Source organism: Acromyrmex echinatior, chromosome 1 (genome assembly GCF_024713525.1).
Source record: "Acromyrmex echinatior isolate Ae372 chromosome 1, ASM2471352v2, whole genome shotgun sequence".
NCBI classification, from domain to species: Eukaryota; Metazoa; Arthropoda; class Insecta; order Hymenoptera; family Formicidae; genus Acromyrmex; species Acromyrmex echinatior.
The window spans coordinates 15,587,970-15,609,054 of record NC_141852.1 but is presented as its reverse complement, the minus strand read 5'-3'; the positions used below and the strand labels follow the sequence as shown (position 1 = coordinate 15,609,054).

The 21,085-nt window shown below is 31.6% G+C and overlaps 2 protein-coding genes across 3 annotated transcripts in view; both read left to right on the top strand.

The window, feature by feature from the left end:
* Positions 1 to 4,903, top strand: part of Ndf (Nucleosome-destabilizing factor) — a 50,729-nt gene extending 45,826 nt beyond the window's left edge. Inside the window, exons 8-10 of the mRNA XM_011070477.2 lie at positions 562 to 672; positions 770 to 1,214; positions 1,535 to 4,903. Coding sequence (XP_011068779.2) covers positions 562 to 672; positions 770 to 1,214; positions 1,535 to 1,734 — 756 coding nt within the window. The 3' untranslated portion in view covers positions 1,735 to 4,903. The remainder of the gene's footprint in view (positions 1 to 561; positions 673 to 769; positions 1,215 to 1,534) is intronic.
* Positions 4,904 to 7,352: 2,449 nt separating this feature from the next.
* Positions 7,353 to 21,085, top strand: part of lilli (AF4/FMR2 family member lilliputian) — a 301,708-nt gene continuing 287,975 nt past the window's right edge. For both annotated transcript variants that reach the window (XM_087402821.1, XM_087402806.1), the window contains exon 1: positions 7,353 to 7,701. The gene's annotated coding sequence lies outside the window, so the exon portion shown is untranslated. The remainder of the gene's footprint in view (positions 7,702 to 21,085) is intronic.

The following is a 21,085-nucleotide window of genomic DNA, read 5'->3' as shown; positions in this document are numbered from 1 at the left end:
GCGGCTACGCGCGGTGCCGCCATCTCTCGGCAACAAGTGGTACTAATTACGACTGCGCCGTCTCGCGTTGGATGGCGCCACGATACTGAATTTTGCTCGGGCGATTGTATATATTTATATTTAAATGTTTAATTAATGTAAATAATATATAAATTATAAATATTATATGTGTAATATATATAAAAAAAATTTATATAAAATATAAAATTGACTAAATTGCGATTAAATATTATAAAAATATTTATAAATAAATTTTATACAGGTTGTTTGCTACAAATATTAGAAAAAAAACTCGTACATTTTATTACAGCTAATAAACATAAGAAAACAGCAAGTTTTTGAATATTTAGCATTTTTCTATATTAAAATTTAGGATGAAATTGTATTTTAATCTCTCATTCTTTAGTCTTATATTTTAGCTTTTTAATACCGAAGTCTTCAATCCTAAAATTCTCATAAATCGCGTATTTTGAAATTGTGAGATATATGGATAATCAAGAGAGCAATAAAATTAATTTGTACGTTATGTATTATTAATATGTTATGTATTTCTTTTTGCAGTGTACAGATTTCGTGAAAGCAGGAGCGAAGCAAGGATTGACGCCGTCCGATGTCGTTCTGGCCGCTGATATTACCTTCTCTTGCGTGGCTGATCCTCAAGCTGCTAAGGATGTAAATATTTGTTAAATTCAAATGTCATTCTTTAAAAGTAATCTTATTTTTCAAAATAGTTTTTAATGTATATTTATCACGTTAAAATTTTTTTTAGATGGTCTTTGGTAATTGTGGTGTCCTGACGGAGATATCGCCTGATAAAAGCTATGTTGAAATGACTGGCATTGACGCAGAGACATCTCAAGATATCGCCGAGGCGATAAATGGTAAAGGTGGTCGCTACCTCGAAGCACAGGTGCAAGGAAGTAAAACTCAAGCGCAAGAAGGTACTTTGGTCATTCTTGCTGCTGGAGATCGGTCGCTTTTCGATGAATGCCAATCTTGTTTCGAGGCAATGGGCAAAAACAGCTTCTTCCTTGGCGAAGTCGGCAATGCTTCCAAGATGAATCTTGTACTTCAATTAATGGCTGGTGTTACTTTGGCTGCTCTGGCCGAAAGCATGGCACTAGCGGATCGTGCTGGACTTCGACAGAAAGATATCCTAGAGGTCCTGGAATTGACATCTTTAGCATGCCCGGCGATTCTTGAAAAAGGCAAAGGTAGATGTCGATTTGTTTGGTCACTTATTCACGTTTGCATTAATCTTATCTACCTTAGTCAAGTCAACACAATAATAAAATGCAGTTTTTTAATAATTTTGATAAGAATAGTAAGAGTTACATCTCTAGTAACTTTATAATTTTTCCTTATTTAGGTCTTATAATTTTTATTTTAACAACAATATGTTTATTTCAATAAATATATAACAATACAAATTGTTCTAATGATTACCTGTCCTGAGTTCTACAAACTAGTTGAGAATTAACAGTCTGCACATTAAATTCGTAATTAACATTACTCCTAATATTCTGCTTTGCAGCGATTGTTGAAGGCGGTTTTCCTACTCAGCTACCATTACAACATATGCAGAAGGACCTGCGACTGTCGTTAAGCATGAGCGATCAATTGGAGCAACCTTTACCACTGGCTGCCGCAGCGAATGAAGTATACAAGCATGCAAGACGTTTGGGATACGGTGCACACGACGCTTCAGCTGTTTATATTAGGGCCAGGTTCTAACGCAGCATACGCTTCGTGTTATCACTGAGCTTCTTCATATTTATTGCGATACCTGACGTTGTTTCCCGCCGTTAACAGGGAGAAAAAGAAAGAAGAAGAGAGAAAGAGAAAACATCATAAAAAATATAGTCGTATATTTTTGTTTGGTACATTATTTCAAAAGATATATACCCAGACAACACAAAATTCTCTACAATTAAGGTATAAGGTCTTCAAGATTCTTAGCCAAAGACGTCTTATATCTCAATTTTGGGTACTTTATGTTGTCTTTATGCGCTATTATTTGTGTAAACATTTTACAGAAAATAGAAAACACAAATGAAATTCAGTAACGCGGTAGCGAGTCGCAGGAAAGAGTTTGTCAATTCGCGTCGTGAAGAAAAATGTTGCACAGAGTTTGTAGAATTATTTTTATTAATCTCAAATTATGGCAGTGACAATATGATTTATTAACTAATCAATGATCTAAATAGTTTATATTATTAATTTGAATAATATTCTTAAGTAATAATTCGAATTATTATTTAAACAGTATTATTAAGTAATAATTTGGATTATTAATTAAAGCAATATTTTTTTTCTTCGATGTTATAGCGACAGTTCTCCGTGTATTTGTCAACGAAGGAATTATTTTTCTTCGTATACGGACGGAGGAGGCGGTTTGATTAACGTGCTCCTGACTTGCGTTGATTTCGATCGCGCGCAAGACGCCCACTTGGCTCGATTTCGAGAGATTCGGGACGAAAGAAAGAAAAATGTGCCTTACGATACCGATTGAAGGAAAAAGGCTTAATAACGTACGTGCGATGACCACATTTAAAGTGGCTTCATGATAAACGATTACACTGTATCGGCGTGAGATTAAATCTGATAGAGGTTGATGAGTTCGACCACGACAGTGATGTTCACGGATATTAATAACAGTAGCTACAGGAAAATCGCACGCTTTTACGTGATGCAATTGCAAAGTTTAAATTACAACTACGCGATATCTTAGAAGCCAATCGGAGCGATAACGGCAAGAGGATTGATCCTTCCTCTCGTATTTTCGTCTTCTTTATGTCTTCTTTACGTCTTCTTTCGTCTTCTTTGCTTTTATTTTATAGACGTACTTTTACTTTCATTATTTTTCTTGAATTTGTATATCGCACTTTGTACAACGAAGAGACGCAACTATGTTATCTTACGCTGTTTATCAGTGAATTAGCTTATCTAACTAAAGAAGTTAGCCATTTTTCTGAAGATATATCGGTAAATTGTATGATCGTCATCGAATTTGTCCAGAAAAAAATCCTTCTGAAATCGTCGAGGAGTTCGACATCCGATTTGAAAGAGAAAAGATATGACGTTTGCGTTTACTAACTCACCTCACATTTATCAATGCTCGACAAGCGGCGCATTATAAATTAATAAAGATATAGATAAGACATCTGTTTTTTTAGCCAAACTTCTTGCACAATTCATTTTTTTTTCTCTTCAACATAAAAGAGAAAGAAACATACTTGTTATTTTTAATTAAACTTTTTGCACGATTCATCTTTTTTCTTTTTTCTCTGTTGAAAAAAAAAAATAAAAGAAAGAAATGAACAAAAAGAAATGAGCAAAAAATTTAGCTAAAAAGAATAGGCTTGAGAACTGGGGAGAGCATTATTTAGAATAGATATGTGTATATTATATGTTTTCGTATCTTTTTATCAATAACGTTTATCAGCGATCTGCTCTCCTCGAAGACCTGGCCTTGAAAACATCAAAACTGTATGTTTGGAGATATTTTGTACTTTTAGTCATTCCAGTTCTGAAAAGGGAAATTTCAATATCAAATTCATAAGCCGAACACAATAATAAAATATGAATAAAAAGTATATTGATGAATAATTTTTGCGGGTCACTTTCCTAAACCTTAGCGTTACGCGTTCAGTATACAAGAGTTTACTTTCATAAGAGCATCGCGTGTTCGACAGACTTCTCGGAATGGTCTTCAGGACGATTTTCATTTTCTCGTACGAGACATACGATCGTACGATCGCGAGAAGAAGAACCTCTTGACGACGAGAAGGGAAATGAACGAGCGGAGCGTTTCCGTTTTCCCAGGAAAATGATCTCGTGGGCGACGCGCGACGAAATCGAGTGTGATCGGAGTGTTACGAATTGGCTACGGAGATCTTTGCTCGAGAAATCAAAGGAAGAAAAAGACACACTGTTTAGCAAGAAAATATGATTAACGTTTTAAGACACATAACAATCTGTAGAATTAACTTCTCCACGTTGAAACAAATTTGCGTCATCTCTGTTTAATCATATAGAAATTTTGCCTTTTTTTCAGGCAGAATTATGGTTCAGGATTACAGATATTTTGTAATTATTGAACGATTTTATCATAGAGAGTTTTTCTTTATAAAAATCGAAGATTGTGCTAATTGTTCGTTCCGATAGAAATATATTAAATTTTTCCAAATTGTTATCTTTATGATATACTTTTATATGCTAAGTTAAAATTGCAAACGTTGTTTATGTTTATATTTTAAAGTTACGTCTACCATTTAATTGCAGTTTTAATTAAAGGAAATATTAAAGAAATAATTAAAAAATGAAGAAATTTTCTCTTGACGGAGAATTCAACCAAGATTATTCTAGTGTCGAGAAGTCAACCATTTCAAATGGTTTCCATTTCTCTTTCGACGATAATCTTTTCGGATCACGTGCACTTTTATCTATGATAGATATTCTTCGAAATCGAAAGGAAACTCGTATCGTTCACTCGGCTTGAATTTATTTATGCGGGAAATTGCGTGGCGTATAGCTAAAATAATAATGGCTTGGCGCCATATCACGTGCGACATGTAATTAGACACACAATCAACAGTTAAATAATAACATCGCAAATTATATGTGTATGAACCTGCAACATACGGGGCGGAGATAGAAGAAATATTGTATCTACTGCATAAGAAAAGCATAAAAAAAGATATATTATTAATAAATATTAAGTTTACTAAAAAAAAAGAAAAGAAACAAGAAGAGAGAGAAAATGATGTGGGAATTATTAGTGTGAGTGCGAGCGAATGAATGAGGGTATACGTTATGCGCGTTAACAGACGTCATTAACAGACGTTATATGTTTTGTCACAGACACAATGATTTTGGAATAAATATCTATTTGACTTATGAATTCTATCTGTCCTGCCCTTTAGTCAGATTATATTTTTCTTTAAGTGATGACTTCCTTGATTATTTTGTTTAGAAATAATATTTCACTTAAATTAAAATTTAATTTTAATTCACATGTTGTTTTTTCGTTCAGTTTTTCTCTTCAGCGATTAGTATTTCAGGAAATGTCACATCAATTTTAGATTAGATAGAGTAATTTAAGTTTGATATGTTCATTTCTAATTTAATTTGGATTTTGTACGAATTCCAGTAACTTACATAAATTTTTTGGACTGTATAAAACATTGCAAATTATTTTATTTTTAATTATTATTTATTATTTTAAATTTCTATTTTCGAAAAAGATTATCATAGTAGTTATCTTATTTTGGTTTCAGTCTTCTAACAATAACAATAAGAAAAAGCAGGCCTTCGAAAGAATAATTACAGAACTCATGTCTATTGTATTTCTATATAATTTCTTTTATTTGTATGTGTGAAAGCGCATAAACTAAGCATTTAAGTAAATATAACGGATAAAGTATCTTAGCTTACTAAGGTTCAAAATATATTTTTCGAATGAATTTTAAATAATAATTAATGTGAATGATTTTAGTTGATCAACGTTATTTTAATTATAACTTGAATGATTTTAGTTGATCAACGTTATTTTAATTATAACTTGAAAGAAAAATGAGTATACAATTATTACATATCGCACAGTTGAATCTAAAAATATAAATAAATACTCATTTTTTCTTTACACACGAGCTTCAAAAAGAGCTTCAAAAAGCTGTTTCGAAATTATTCTTTGTGTAAGTCTATTGAAAATTCAACAAATAGCCAAGTTACATTTTCAGAATTTTACGATAATTTAAATCTCTGCTTGAACCAGAAATAATTTCAAAATTATAAGTTAGGCATATAGAATAATTTGATTTGATTTGATTGACAAATCTGAGTTCCGATAAAATATAAAAGTAGGGAAAAAGCGAAAGTTTCTTATTACTGTTTGCGGTTTTGATATTATTTTCGCTCTCTTGAGTTTCCCTTTGTTTGAATTGTCTAAAAAATTGAGCATCGGGAATCGATCATTTTGGTCATTCGTTCGAGAGACAAGGTCTATTCTTTATGTTTACTTGGAATTGTTTGAATAATATAATATTTTATAGCACATATTCTGGAGAATAAAATAACGATTCTGAAGATTAAATAGGATTTTTTACTGTGATTAATTTTGCAATACAAATGCTAAAATGTTAAATTTTAATACAATTTGTAACAGTTGTAGGAAAACATGGGTTAAAGAAGTGACAAGTCGTTTAATTTAAATACATAGATGCTGAATAAAGCAATGAATATTAAGTAATATAATCGATCGTTATTCAAATATGTTTGAAGTCGAGAATGTTTGTGACTTTTCCTTGCAAAGTTATTGCACGTAAAATATAAATATGTCAGAATGGTGAGATTATTTTATTACACGTACTGAAAAAATGTACAAAAATGTACAAAAATTTAATAAAAATTTTAATAAATATTTTTTGAATATAATTAAATATTTACTAAATGTAAACATATATATTTATTTGGTATAAGAACCATTAATTTTTAACTGTCATTTTTTTATTCAGTAGATAAATATTTATTTACTGTAAGTAAATGTTAGTATTTATTTTAGTTATTGAAAAAAATTATTAAGATTTAATATTTTTCTTTCTCTCTCTTAGTGCATTGTACAAATACTTGAAAAATCTATATTTCAATATGCACTAATGGCAATGATTTTCCAAAAGAATTTCTATTTTTGTAATTATTCCTTAACTTATAGTGAGAGGAACTACACGTGCATGTTGCCACGTTTAAATACCACATTTTTAAAAGTAATAAATTTATATATTACAAATTTATAAATAATATATAAATCTTAATTTTTAAATAAACAATTCGTAAATACTCTCTATAAATTCTTTGGTGTGTAATCTCACTCTGAAAAGTGAAAATTAAACCAGTCTTGTAAAAGAGTAACTCAATTTTCAATCTTTGAGAGTGAGATCCCACACTCTTCAGAATGACAGTTCATTCAAAAAGTTTTAGAGAACATACATGTATCTTTATATTATAAATAATATATCAATCTTAATTTTTAAATAAATTACGTAATTTATAAGTTGATTTATAAATAACAAATTTTTAATTATAAATTTCCGTTATATCATTTCCTCAGTCTCCTTGTCTTGAAGAAATAAAAAAGTGCCAATATTCTCAGAGTATCACTGGCCGATATCTCGATTTACACATACATACGCACGGGTATATAAACAAACGTCTCTGCCAACACATACTAACGCATCGACGTGGTGGGACGGCGGGAATAAGTGGGGACTGTCATGCCGGCGGAGGGGGACGGGTAATGACGTAGACAGCGGGCGAGAGGAAAGGGACGCTCGCCGCCGTCAGATGACACCTGTGGCTCGAGCAGGAACGATCCCCACGATCAGTACAGTCGCGACTATGCACACGTTGCTCCGCCGTATTGTTTTTACGTTTCTCGCTTCCGTGCTCGCACACACTTGACACATGCGCGCACACGCACACACACACACATACGCACGTACACCCGATAGCGACAGATAGCTGTTCGTACGTCACGCACACGCGCACGTCAATCGTGTACGTATATGCGTAGTGACGCACGCGGGGTGCACGTGTTGCGTCGTGTATTTATCCGCCCCACGTGTGCGAACTGTCACGCTGATTGTCATCGAATTGCCATAGTTAAGAAATCTGGACGGAGGAAGAAGGAGAAAAAGATAAACGGTATATTTATAAGTATCTCAATATTTTCAATGTATGTACATATGCATATTGCGCAGCGCGCGCCGCTCACTCGAGAGAAACCGACGGTCTCAATTTCCCCGAGTTCGGAATTTTGGTGCCACCGCGTACGTTCACGAAGATGGCTCCAAACTTTTCCGTCCAGTCGTTCGAGTAGAAGAAGAAATTCTTTTCTCATTCTTGTGTGCGTGTGCCGCTTATTGCGTACTAGAATTATCGAGATCGAATAGAAATAGCAATTATGAATATATACATCAATTCAAAGCTATTTATGTATCGATATATTCTATATAATGCCTATTCACATAAATGAATAGGCATTATATCGAATATATCAAATCCGATTAATCAAAATGAAAGAATCTGTTCATTTTATTTAATGTATTTGATATAATGTTCAGGATGAATATAAATGGTTTTTGAATTATGAATATATTCATGGACGCGCGCGATATTTCTAGTCGATATCGACAATTTTATTACGTACCATTCTCACAGGCACAGATAAACACACGGCTGAAGCGGGTTCGAATCGAGAGCGATCGATGACGTCATACAGCCGCTTCGGTTCACAGGTCGCATCCACGCTTAAGCCTTGTGTCTATACTAGAAATCGGCCCGAGATCTCGAACAGAGAAACAAATCGCATTGGTCATGTGACCGAATTGTTCAAATGTGATTTGTCTTTTTCTGTCTCGGACTGATTTCTAGCATGGACACAAAGCTTTAGGCTCGAATGCGAGAATTCGATTTCGATCTCTCTTCGAGAATGATCCGGCTCTTTCTACTAAATCTTCCATCTACTATCTGTGTTTTTACTTTGCACGTGAATATTAATAAGCACTAAGATCCGCTTTAGCTAAAAATAGGAATCTTTCTCTTATTTGATTAATTTTTTTATCGATTTAAATTTCATTTACAGTTTACAATTGTTGATATTTTTACTTCATTAGTTTACAATTTGAGACTTTTTTGTCTTATATCCATGTTTTTTACTGTTCTAGGTTTTCAAAAAATGTAAAAAGATTTAGGTCACTTATTAACATCTCTATTATATTTATCAAATAGATATTACAAGATACTTTAGAAGGGGAAATCGGATTCCACTCTCATTTATTTTAGAGAAATTGGAGAGTAAAATTTCGCTTGTGTGTTAAAAAGAAAATCTAAAGATCTTTTTTTATTCGCATAAAAATATATGTGAACGAATATAAATATTTTAAACGAATAAATATGTAATAACAATTTTATTACATTATTTAATATTATTTAACTTTATTTAATGGAATATACAGGGTGGGCCATCTATTGGTACGTTTTTAAAAATGCGATCAAATGAGCATACATTGATATTTTTTATTAATTTTTTTTTTGTTGTGAAGCTAAAAGTATCCGCGTCAAGAATGAAAAACGATTTCGTTCATGTGGCTCCCTCTACTGGCCTTACAGTATGCCATTCGGTCACCCCAATTATTAATGACATTTTGGACTATTGTTTTTCAAAGCTAGAATTGTCTCACACTTTGGGCCACAGCCTCAATATTCTCGGGTGTGCGCACTGTCCGAGCTCTGGGACCACTTCTGTCATCCACTAACATCCCTTTCTCACGAACTTTCCTCACCAATTTGCGTATAGCTCCTTCGGTGCTCCATATTTCTTTTCAAAATTCGTACAGTTTCGGCGACACAGCACTGACTTTGAAAATAAGTTTTTAAAATTTCAAAACGCTCTTCAAGAGAAAACATGTTGTTTCGTGCCGCGGACGGTATGACTAATAAACTGTCAAAATTTCGGGTCTGTAGCTCGTTCGGTGTTGCCATACGACGAAATTCAAAAACGTACCAATAGATGGCCCACCCTGTATGTATAGGGTAAGATCATTCAAGAGTTTGCATTGAGCTTTACGACGAAACTATTAGATCGTAAGAGCTGTATTTCACAGAATGTGCCTTTTTAGTTTGCCAATCTATATATAAAATATTGTTGTGATCGTTGCAGCGATAAAAAAGATGTTTTAAATTTTGTGATTTTGATCATTTCTTTCTACATTTTTCATGGATAAATTGATCAATTTCTATATCAAATTGTTGCTATGTGAATCTGTACTATTAATCAACAATCTGTACTTTATGTTGTGTGCATGCATGTCTCCGCTTCATATTTAGTGATATATTTACTTAATATCTGTAATAATTTTTATCTGGTTACATTAAAAGTAAAAAGTGACACGATCACTCAAGAGTTCGCACTTGAGAACAGCTCAAAAGTTCGCATATGAGCAGCACTGGCAGACACCGATCGTTGGTAACATATTTTGTAAGAGTTTCTATTCAAGTTCTAAATAAGATGAAAATTGGATCCAGTGCCAGAGCTGCTGGCTCCATATCGATTACCGGGATCGACCGTCGATCGAAAACTTGCTTATGTGAACTCTGTATGTAAAAATACACTCAGGTATTTATAAACATTTCTTTTTAATGAAAAATTAATGCTACTTTTACTTTAATTGACATGACTTTTCTAATAAGCCACATTTTTTTCATAGTGCGAACTAATGCGAACTCTTGAGAAGACACTTGCTCAAGAGTTTGCATTTTTTTCGTTCTTAATAGAATTAATCTCTTGTAAAAACAAGTGATAGTATTAAATTAATATTTGATAAATTTTTAATTTAAAGTGTACGGAATAATTTAAGCACTACTTTACTGTATAAACTCGGGTCCTTGTACAAATTACATAGCCTAAAAAAAAAGTGCGCACTCTTGGGCGGTTTTACCCTATTATTTCATTGTCAAAGTTAATTACATTATGCCACTACATTTAGATACTTTATATGAAGCAATTTTTTTTAAAAAGAATCAAACGGTCGTTGACTGTTTTTATTTTTTAGATTAATTTTATATTTGTCATGTAAAATATAGAAGTCTGAAATTCTTTAACTTTCCAATAATTATGTCTTTATTGATGAAATATTTTATAAGTAGGACTTTCTTTATTTCTATAATAATTTTAAGAGTATTTAATCTCCCTTTAATTTTTATTTTTATAATAATTTGTGGTATTTCATCATTTTATTCTTATAGAAATTTGTTCGCATTCTTTAGAGTGAGTAAGTAACGTTGATACTCTTAGTATTAATATACACTAATCCAATATAATGCTAGTAACTGAATTCACTTATAAGTTAGCTAATAGGACGAAAAGTATAATAGGACGAATCCATCCCGTTTGTTCCCATCGCGGATAAAAGGTGGTCATTTTTGCATTATGCATGTAATCAAAACGTTGATCTCGGCGATCGAGACGAGAGGGAGGATCTTTCTCATGATGGATTCTTCGCGAAGTTACTTGAATAACACACATCCTACAATAAACATTAGTAATAAATCAGAAATTAGAAATTGATCAATCATAGTCAATTATTCTTCTCACATTCGACTGATTGGACGGATTCTGATGATTGGTCAATTTCTAGCTTCTGATTTCTGATTTATTACTAATGATTTATTGTAGAATGTGTGCCTAAGAGATTTCGAACTCGTCCTTACATCGAGATAAAAGCTCCAGTCAACTCCGTCGTCGACGATCGACATCCACCGGCGTTATCTCAGATATGTAGAAGGCCCGAAAGCGGCCGATCGGTCGTGGATACGCCACGCTGAGCCGAGGCCGAGATCGTCGGCGGCATGTAGATCCTAGGAACAAGGTCGTCGATGTGGAGCGTTACTTTCTAGACGGCGCGGCGTTTCCGACGCAATCGGGGATTATCGAGAACCGTCATTGCTATCCGCGCGCGTCGTCGTGCTTCGCACGAATATATACCGTTGATGAGAGAATCCGGGTGGGATAATAATAGGGGATTTACTCGCCGAATCATTTCTCGGCTCCTCGAATTGGCTACCTGAAACAGTCTGAAAAATCAATAGAAATCTTGACGTAATATTGATTTATTAATCTGTCACGACGACAAATATTTGTGAAGAGATCTGTAATATTCATTTCTATTAATGTATAATAGATTAACTTTAATCTTGGTTTAATTTACTCTTTATCTTTTTCGAATACTTACTTTGTCCATTTTTATCAGTGTAAATAAATTTGAATCTCGATTTAAATCATTTATGTTTTTCTAATTTTTAGAACTAGAAAAAAGTAAAAAGTAAATTCAACTGAGATTAAAATGATTTACTTAATAGAAATAGATATAAATAGATGTAGCTTACACAAATATTTGACATGTTTCTGACGTATTTTAGATAAAATTTTTCAGTAATTGCTCAACACAACATCGAGCATAAATATTAGGCCTTCAGCTGCGAACATTGACGTACATTATACTGACAATGAGAAAAAAATACTCTGAAAATAATTCTTAAATTTAAGTAATATTTTCTTGAATAATACTAAGTAAATATTTTTTCATTTTAAACACATATTTATTTAAAAAAAAAAGTATGAAAACAGTATTTAAATAATATATGTTTTTGTTTACATTTAATAAATATTTATTTGCAATAAGGAAATGTTTACTTAGTACTACTCAAGAAAATATTATTTAGATTTAGGAAATTTTTTTTTATTGTGTTTGTAACTATAATTAGAATCATAGAAATATCGCATAATTCCAAGACTGCCAAGAGAATGATCGAGATTGTTAATCATCCGGATAGGTATATACTGTACGCAAATAATAATTACTTGTTTCTAATATTTTGAAAGTCCACATATCCGCAAATTTATATTATTATAAATTCATCATAAGCATTAAATTCGAAATATATTTTGAATCTTAGTAAATTTAATACTTCAGTCTAAATCATTAAATTAAAACAAATTCGATTTGTTTATTATATGTGAAATCGTTTCTTTCATCAATTTTATTATTTTATTTTCTAAAAAAAATTAATTCTTTTAAGTACAATAATAAATGAGTTTCTCTAAAATTTTTAATAAATATATTTTAAGATTTATTATCAGAAAATACTTTTTGTGTATTTAAAGATACCATTACTAAGGAAAAATGTATGTAGACTGAGTAATCAGTTTTCTTAGAATAATATTTCAATAGAATAATATTTTTCTGTATTTATCTTCCATCTTTTATTTGTTCTTTTACGTCATCCCAAATAATATAATCAACGATAATCAAAGACGTTCGCCGCGAAAGAATGGGAGAAATTTCAAACGAATAAATCAGGCGCGCCTGTCAATTTATGAGGCCGTCATCTTCTGTCGATTAATACGGAAATAAATCAGAGCAATCGTATCATTATCTAGCGTTGCAATGTCGCGCACTGCTGCTTTGTATCGTTGATAATTCTGACTTTGCGATTAAAGGGTCAAGGCATTTGCGTCGCCTCTTGCGTATACCTTTATCTCACCCATAATATCTTTTCGCGATAGGCGTATCCTTTTCGTAATACGCCGCATCCTCGCCTTTTATTCTCGCAGTCTCGTTTACGGCGAGAAAACGGAGCGCGGCCCGCATACCCGTCAATGCGAGACGGACGCACGTTTCGCTCGCGACACACGAAGAGACCTCGGAAATCCCGTTCGCGGCAGCGACGGCTCTCATCTACATGACGTCGCGAAACGGCGCCCGGCGTCGATTGCGGATCGATTACTTCGGCCGGTTCATAGTCCATTCTTATTTTAAGATCGTCTCTTAATCCCTCCAAATCTATAGATTTTATTTTTAAAAAGATCGACATGTTAAAAAGATTTTTTTTTATTCCATTTATACTAAATAATTAATTTTTTTCAAAGTTTTAATTATTTTTCCAACATTATTATATACATCAGATCTTAGATGATGTAGATATAATTAAATAAGTTCAATGGGTAATATGTTCAACTTTGATGTACATTACAATACGCAGAGTCTGAAGGAATTAAGTAATGTTAAGAGGATGCGCGCGCGCTGGAGTGATCAAATTGTCGTCATTATAGTCGTAAAAAAAATCTTCGAATTGATTGAATGGGATCAAAAATTCTTTTACAGGATTAAAGTAGACACAAAGTTAGGAGATAGTGCAGTGGATTTTATACTAAAATAACTTTTTTTCAATTTTAGTATAAAATCCATTGTATCACCTCCTTTTGCGTCTATTTTAATCCTGTAGAAGGTTTTTTTTATTCTGTTCAATTAATTCAGAAATTTTTATACGACTGTAATATCAATCATTCCAGTATCTCTTTAAGACGCGATATTCTGTCTGGTTCATGACATTTTAAGGAGACCCTAAAGTCGTGTGTGTGTTTTGCTTTTTATCTGTTTTTGTTCAAATAAATATTTTCCTATCTGCCTGTACATAGATTTAAAAATTCTTTTTCATAATAAAAATATAAACAATAATTAATCCAAATCAATCGACTTTATGGTAAAAATGAAAAGAAGTTAAAAAATTACTATCTTTTTTTTTTTGACTTCATGGATTGATTTATAACAATATTTGCTATATCTAAGAGTTTTGTACATCGTACGTATACTCGAAAAAATGTCGATGTGGATTTAACATCTTTAGTATAGATTTAACACCCATGATGTTAAATCTATATCATGTTGGTGTTAATTTAACACCAACATAGTGAGAATTATATAGTCTGCTATTTTTAAAATGTATAAAACAATCTTGGTTTGCTTTGGACTAAGTATTACATGAACAAACAATGTTGAATTTTTAGAAGATGTTTAATGTGAAAGATTAGTTAAAAAATTTACATATGGTGCGTGCGATATTGATGTACTGATGTGTCAATGACATGTAAAGATGTAAATCGTGTGTAGATCCTGCTAAGTCGGTAAAACAAACGATTTTGGGATTCTTTTAAGACTGTACCTAAGACAATCGACTTTGAATACTGATCGAATCGGCCGAATAAAAGATCGAAGCGCTCGCGATTTCTCGCTCTATTTTGAACGTTGTAATTCGGTCACGCAAAATTATTCCGTTATTAATTTTCAAAAAAATTAAAACTTAAGTATTAAGCAAATCAACATTTTTTTATTTGATAGTATACTTACAATATTAAAAATTTCTCAATGAACTTCAAGTAATATATAAAGGACACTTATGTACGAAATTGAAAGTAATGAATGATGTAACTAAAAATTAAGTTACAATAATCTTAAATATAATGAACATGTGTATTAAAATTAATGAACACAGTATTATAGAAATTAATTTATCCGTTAATGAAATGTAAGAAACGTAAATGTATTAAATGTTAAACGTTTACTCATTACAGTTAAATTTTTATTTAAAATATTATTCATATCCATAATTGAAAAGTACATTAAATTTCAATACACTTTTTACAACTTTTAAGTTATCATAAACTTAAATCTCTAAATTAATATATGTACAGTAATAGTCTTTTTAATTACAGAGAATTTAAATTTTATTCACCAGTGTACATTAAATATTAATGAAATTCAAGAATATTTCTGACAGTGTACATTATTGTCTTACGTCTTCAACGAATCTTATGTTTTTCTATTAGGTGTTGGAATTAATTCGTAGCGTTTTACAAGTGATGGGAAGTACTTCCATTAATGTATTTTTTAATGCTCATGTGAAATAAATAACATTCTTTCATTAAAAACGCTACGAATTAATTCCAACATCTAATATGTGCCACTAACATGATTTTTTAGATTAGAATAATTAAAAAAGCGTTGAAAAATTAATGTGTTTAGTAAGATTCATGAATTTTTAAATGAATTATTAATCTTGTTAGTTTTTTTTATTATTTTTTTCTAAAATGAATAAAATAAAGGTAAAATGAATTCTATTGTTGCGAAGAATAATTCTTCTATGAAAAAGAATTTTTTAAAAGACTATTTCAGATGCATGTGTCTCATCAGTTTAGATAATGGAGATTCTACTGTAATTTCATTGAATTCAACGGAAGTATCTTATTGACCGTGCGATGACAAAGCTGTTTTATTGAAACAACAAAATGTTGACCGTGTTGACGATACTTTGCGGACGTGATCACGTCCATGAGCGTAACTGCGAGTGTTGTGTGAGGTATCGGTCGATGAGGCGATCTCGGGGAAGAGTGAGAGAGGCGTAAAGCTGTCTGTGGGGGAAACAGCGTGGACAAGATTACGATGGCGACGTCGTGTCGACGTCGAGTTCAGTCGAGTTGAGTCTCTGTCTTTCCGTAACCCGAAGCAGAAAATTTACCTCGCCTCGAGTATCCCCTGAAGACTGACCCTTTTCAGTCGAACGATTTCAATCGTGCGCTCACTAACGCATTGTATCTTACTCTCTAAGCAAATTTAAACCTAATCTTGGAAAAGCCGTGTCATTCTCTACGAGTTTTTCCACGATGAAAAGGTTCAAGAAAGAACCTCGACTTAAAATCAATAAAAATGTATCGAATAGTTTTATTAGAATTATCTTGAAGAAGTAGCTAAAAATTTAGCTATATTGGAAAAAATTATATGTAAAATTCCAGTAAATATAGTGAATAATTTTGGAATTCATTATTAAAGAAGTATATTATAAGTTAAAGATATAAATTATAAATAAAATTATTCTTTTTTATACATACAGTATTGTCACAAAACTGAAAATCAGGAAAATTAGGAAATTTTCAGGGAAATTAAAAACGATTAGAGAAATCGGGAGAAAAGTCAAGGACTTTTACAAAATTCTATGGTTTAAAATTAAAATTCTTGGTTTTATAGAAGTTTAATATACGTACACATGTATGCAGTTTTGGAATATTTCCAACTTAACCATTAAAAATGCAAACAGTGTACAGCAACATTAATAGTAATTTACATTACTATGTTAAATTGATTTCTCAACAACATTTAACGGTTTCTGAATCAGGACGGAAATACATAAAATTACAAAGTATTATTGAAAGTCAGGGAAAATAATTAAATTTTATTTGGAAATAGGGGAAAAGTTATTGAATTTACACAATTGAAACTAAATTTAAAAATAAAAATATTTACGTATTAATTTGCTAACGTATAAATTCTTTTGCTGTGTTATGGATACATACAACACGGAAATGCAAGTATAATATGTTGATATAGTATTACCATTATGTCATATAATATTACAAAAAATTGTACATTTATATAGAAATGATAAAATATACCAGGTTAATATAAATCATTATAAATTAATGTATATATTAATGTAAATAAATACCGTAAATTATTTTCCATCTAATAAAGATATATTAACAGAAAAGAAGTAAAAGTACTAAAAATATAAAAAATGCACAGTTTTATATTTTCACTATAAACTGTAAAATTTTTACGTATTATTTAGATAATTTTACATATTTTTTTTACAATATGGTTACAGATCTGAAAATAATTTTCTTGAACCATCAAAATAATTAGAAAACTTAAGTATGATGAATAATATTGCAAAAATTTTGATATTCCAGTTTGAATGTCCATTTAATTATTTTAACAGTCCAATAAAATTATTTTTAGAGCTTTGTAGCTAAATTTTTTAATGCTTTAGCAAAACCCTTTTTCATGTACTACTTGCGTGATATAGCATTTGCTTTAAATAATATATGCGATAATTATTAAATTACGAAATGTAATTGATGTGTGCTATGTTAAAGTGTTGTAAATGTGAATATTAGCAAGGCGCGTTTTCTTTTTGAGTTAATATCGTAAAACGCACAACTCATTAATTCGATAAAACGAGAGCTTTGTCAATTCTGGCACTTTTGCAATACTTTGACACGTTTAAATTATTGAATTACTGATAATACAACGACATTATTAAACCGAAGAGTATTTGATTACCAATTATAAATATTAAATTACGCAGTTGTGCGCAGATATTATTATATCAAAGAATATTTAATTATTAATTATAATTATTAAATTACTAATAACACACGCAGACATTGTTAAATAAGTCTAACGAACATTCAGGAAAATTCGACGAGATTGTGGGGAAATCGATTAAGTGGACAGGTTGTGTTTGTGCTAACAAGTTGTATCGCGTCGTGCATTCCAAGGCGTAGATTCCGGAATGCTTTTCTTTTAGTAGAGAGGGTATGAGAGAAAAAGAGAGAAAGAGAAAAGTGGAGCGCTTACGGTACTGATTTTCCAGCGTGCATTTAATGTCGCTCGATTCTCTTTCTTTTCACCCTTCTATCAGTTTTCATTTGCGCAACAAGTGAAGGTCTATGGGACAAAATATGCAAAACGTAATCGAAAATCATCGGTACAGAATTCAATTTCGTTTGATCGGTGCTAATCGATAGTAATGTTTTCATGCACGTAAATATGCATTTTAATATACATTTTAATGTAAATATACATTCTAATATAATTCTTTGTTATTTTGAAGGAAAGCGAGATTGAAAAATCCAATAGAGAGGGAGTGTATATGAAAAGAATGTTTTTGTTAAATTATCTAAAAATTTAATTAGATATAGGTTTGAAAATAATTTAATTGGACTATCAAAATAATTATGTAGGACACTCAAATTGGAATGTCAAATTTTTTTGCGATATTTTTGTAACGCTCGTTATACTTCAGTTTTCTACATAATTATTTTGATGATTCAAGAAAATTATTTTCAGATCTGAAAATAATTTTGTTGGATTATCAAGATAATTATGTAGAATGTTGAAGCATGATGAGCAATGCTCCAAAAGTTTTGATATTCTAGCAGCGTTCCGCATAATTATTTGAGTTATTTAATAAAATTGTTTCCGGATCTGTATGTAGCTGAAATTTTAGATATTTTAATAAAATAAATTCTTCTCATGTATTCTTGCGTAAATCTGACAATTGCGATTCTAGAGAAAGAAAAAAAATATTATGAATCGAAAAAATAATATGGGAAATATTTTTTTTTGTAAAATTCTCAGCTGTTTTTTTATTACGGTTTTTTTTTGCTTTTTCCTCGAGTTTTGGAGTTTTGTTTTTATTACGTTATTTCTTTACTTTTCATCTTCGAGTTTCACTCTCATTTTGATGTCCAGAATTTCCTCTTTTAATGTGATTTGTTGGATTCGCACGGTCCTTTCGTAAAAAAAATGGATAAATGTATTTCGTGAAACACGGCTTATGTATTATGCCTGGGAAAATCACAACCGAAAACGAGATCTTATTGCATCTAGTATACGGAGATTGCTTCTTTCGCGATGGCGTATTACGTAAAAAGCGCAAAGCGTCTATTAACGGTCGGTGAAAATAACAGCTGTGCTGCCGTGGAAAATAGGATAAGGCATTTGATTGGTGGTCCGTTTAAGTCGCATCGCGATAAATTTTCATCGTATTAAATCGCATTTCAATTTGTGGAGCAATAGGAGGAGGGAGCAGAAAAGCTTAATCGGCGCCGCCGGCCGATTCTCTGTTTAACAAATCGCGGCTCGCGAAAATGTCAGCGACTCAACTGGAGTAAATTGTTTGCCCTTGTAATGCCGCGCCGAACACTTTCGACTTTGATGAGAACTGTGTGTATCAACCGGTTCGTGTAAAAGGATTTTGCTCGCGCGCTCCATGTTCAGTTACGAGTGTTTCCTTGATTATTGCGATGTAAACTTTCAATACGTAGCCGTGCTCGTCTCACAGAATATTTCCTTCTTTTATGCCCCCGACTTTGAGAAAGTCTTTTCTTTTTTCTCCGAGTCGCAAATTGTACGTCTCCTCTCTTCTTTGGAACTGTCCATGTAATTTACGCACTTCCGAATTGTCTCTTTTAAGGTGTATCCGCCGGTTCGAAAGTTATTGACTATTACGATTTATGACCCTCGATTTGGGATCATTTTTGCTCTTTACATCGTTTCGATGTTTCCAATTGACGATATATTTGCCATACTTTAAAAGTAAATTATTGATACTTTTTTGAGTGAACCTGAAATTATCGAATATTTGATTTGGATTTAATTTGAAAACCCGGATCTGGATGTACCAAATTTAATATGTAAAGATTGCCTTGAGATTTTTGTGAGTTTTTTGTTTTAAATAAATACAGATCTGAAAATAATTATTTGGATCATCAAAATAATAACAAAATTATTTTTACATTTATATTACACACAAAGAAATATCATTCTATTATTAAGAAAAGTGATTACTCAATTTACTTTGTTTTTCTTAAGAGTAACGATTATCTTTAACAAAGAATTTTCTCGACAATAATCTTAAAATACTTATCATAAATTGTAGAAAAACTCATTATTATGTACTCGAAATAACAATTTATTTTTTTTTTTGCAAAAATTGAAAAAGCGGCTTTATATAAGTAAATAGAATTTTGTTTTAATTTGATAATCTTAATTAAAATAATCTTAATTAAACTTGCTAAGATTCAAAATATACTTCGAATAATGCTTGTGATACTTGTGATGAACTTATGATAGATTTGCGGATGTATAAACTTTAGAAATATTTGAAACAAATAATCATTTGCGTACAATACATATTTTTCTGTGTAGCTAAATTTTTAGATATTTCAGCAAAACTATCTGAAAATAATTTTCGATCATCAAAATTATGTAGGATGCTCAAATTGATTGCTAGAATATTGAAATTTTTTACAGCATTAGTCATCAAACGTTTTACATAATTATTTTGATGCTCCAATAAAATTATTTTCAGATCTGTATTTATTCGAGTTTTTAGACTTAGCAAAATACTTCAGCAAAACTGTTTTTATCTAACCGTGTATATCTTGGTATATATAAAATCGATGAGATTCGAGGACACAATTCGCATTGGCGAATCTCGTCATGACGGAAAAGCGATAAAGTCGATCGCGGTATTCAATATCGTAACTCGAGCAAATGAGCGTGGATTCTCCGGGGGCGGAGTGGAGAGGAAGAAGACACGCGCGGTGAAAGTACATAGAAACGAGGAGGCGGCAGAAGCTGTGGGAGAAAGGAATAATTACGGTTTATGACACGGAGTGTCGTAATGGGAAGAATTCCTGGCAGCTGTAACGCTTCTTATGTATCCTTCGTTATCCCATTTAGTTTCCGTACCGTTGTAAATCGTCGCAGCGTTTAGAAACTTGGCCTTATTCGTTGCGCATTTAATTTTTATGGAAGAAAGACATTCTTCCATTCTTTTTTGTAAACATGAAACCCATCTGTAAGTATCAGAGAATCATTATTTCCTTAGACATAGAGTTTCTTTAACGGAAATGGAGATGCCATAAATTCCGCCGTTCTATTTTCCTATTTTTCATTTACAATATATTATTGTAAACCTTTTGTTAAAATTTTAACAATTGGTGATTGAGAATAAGTGTTATTTACAAATCTAACGAAAGAGAAAAAGATAATATTTTTTATTTGAGATTGAGAAGTGCCGAAAAATATCTTTATCTCTTTCGTTATTGGATTTGTAATACCAC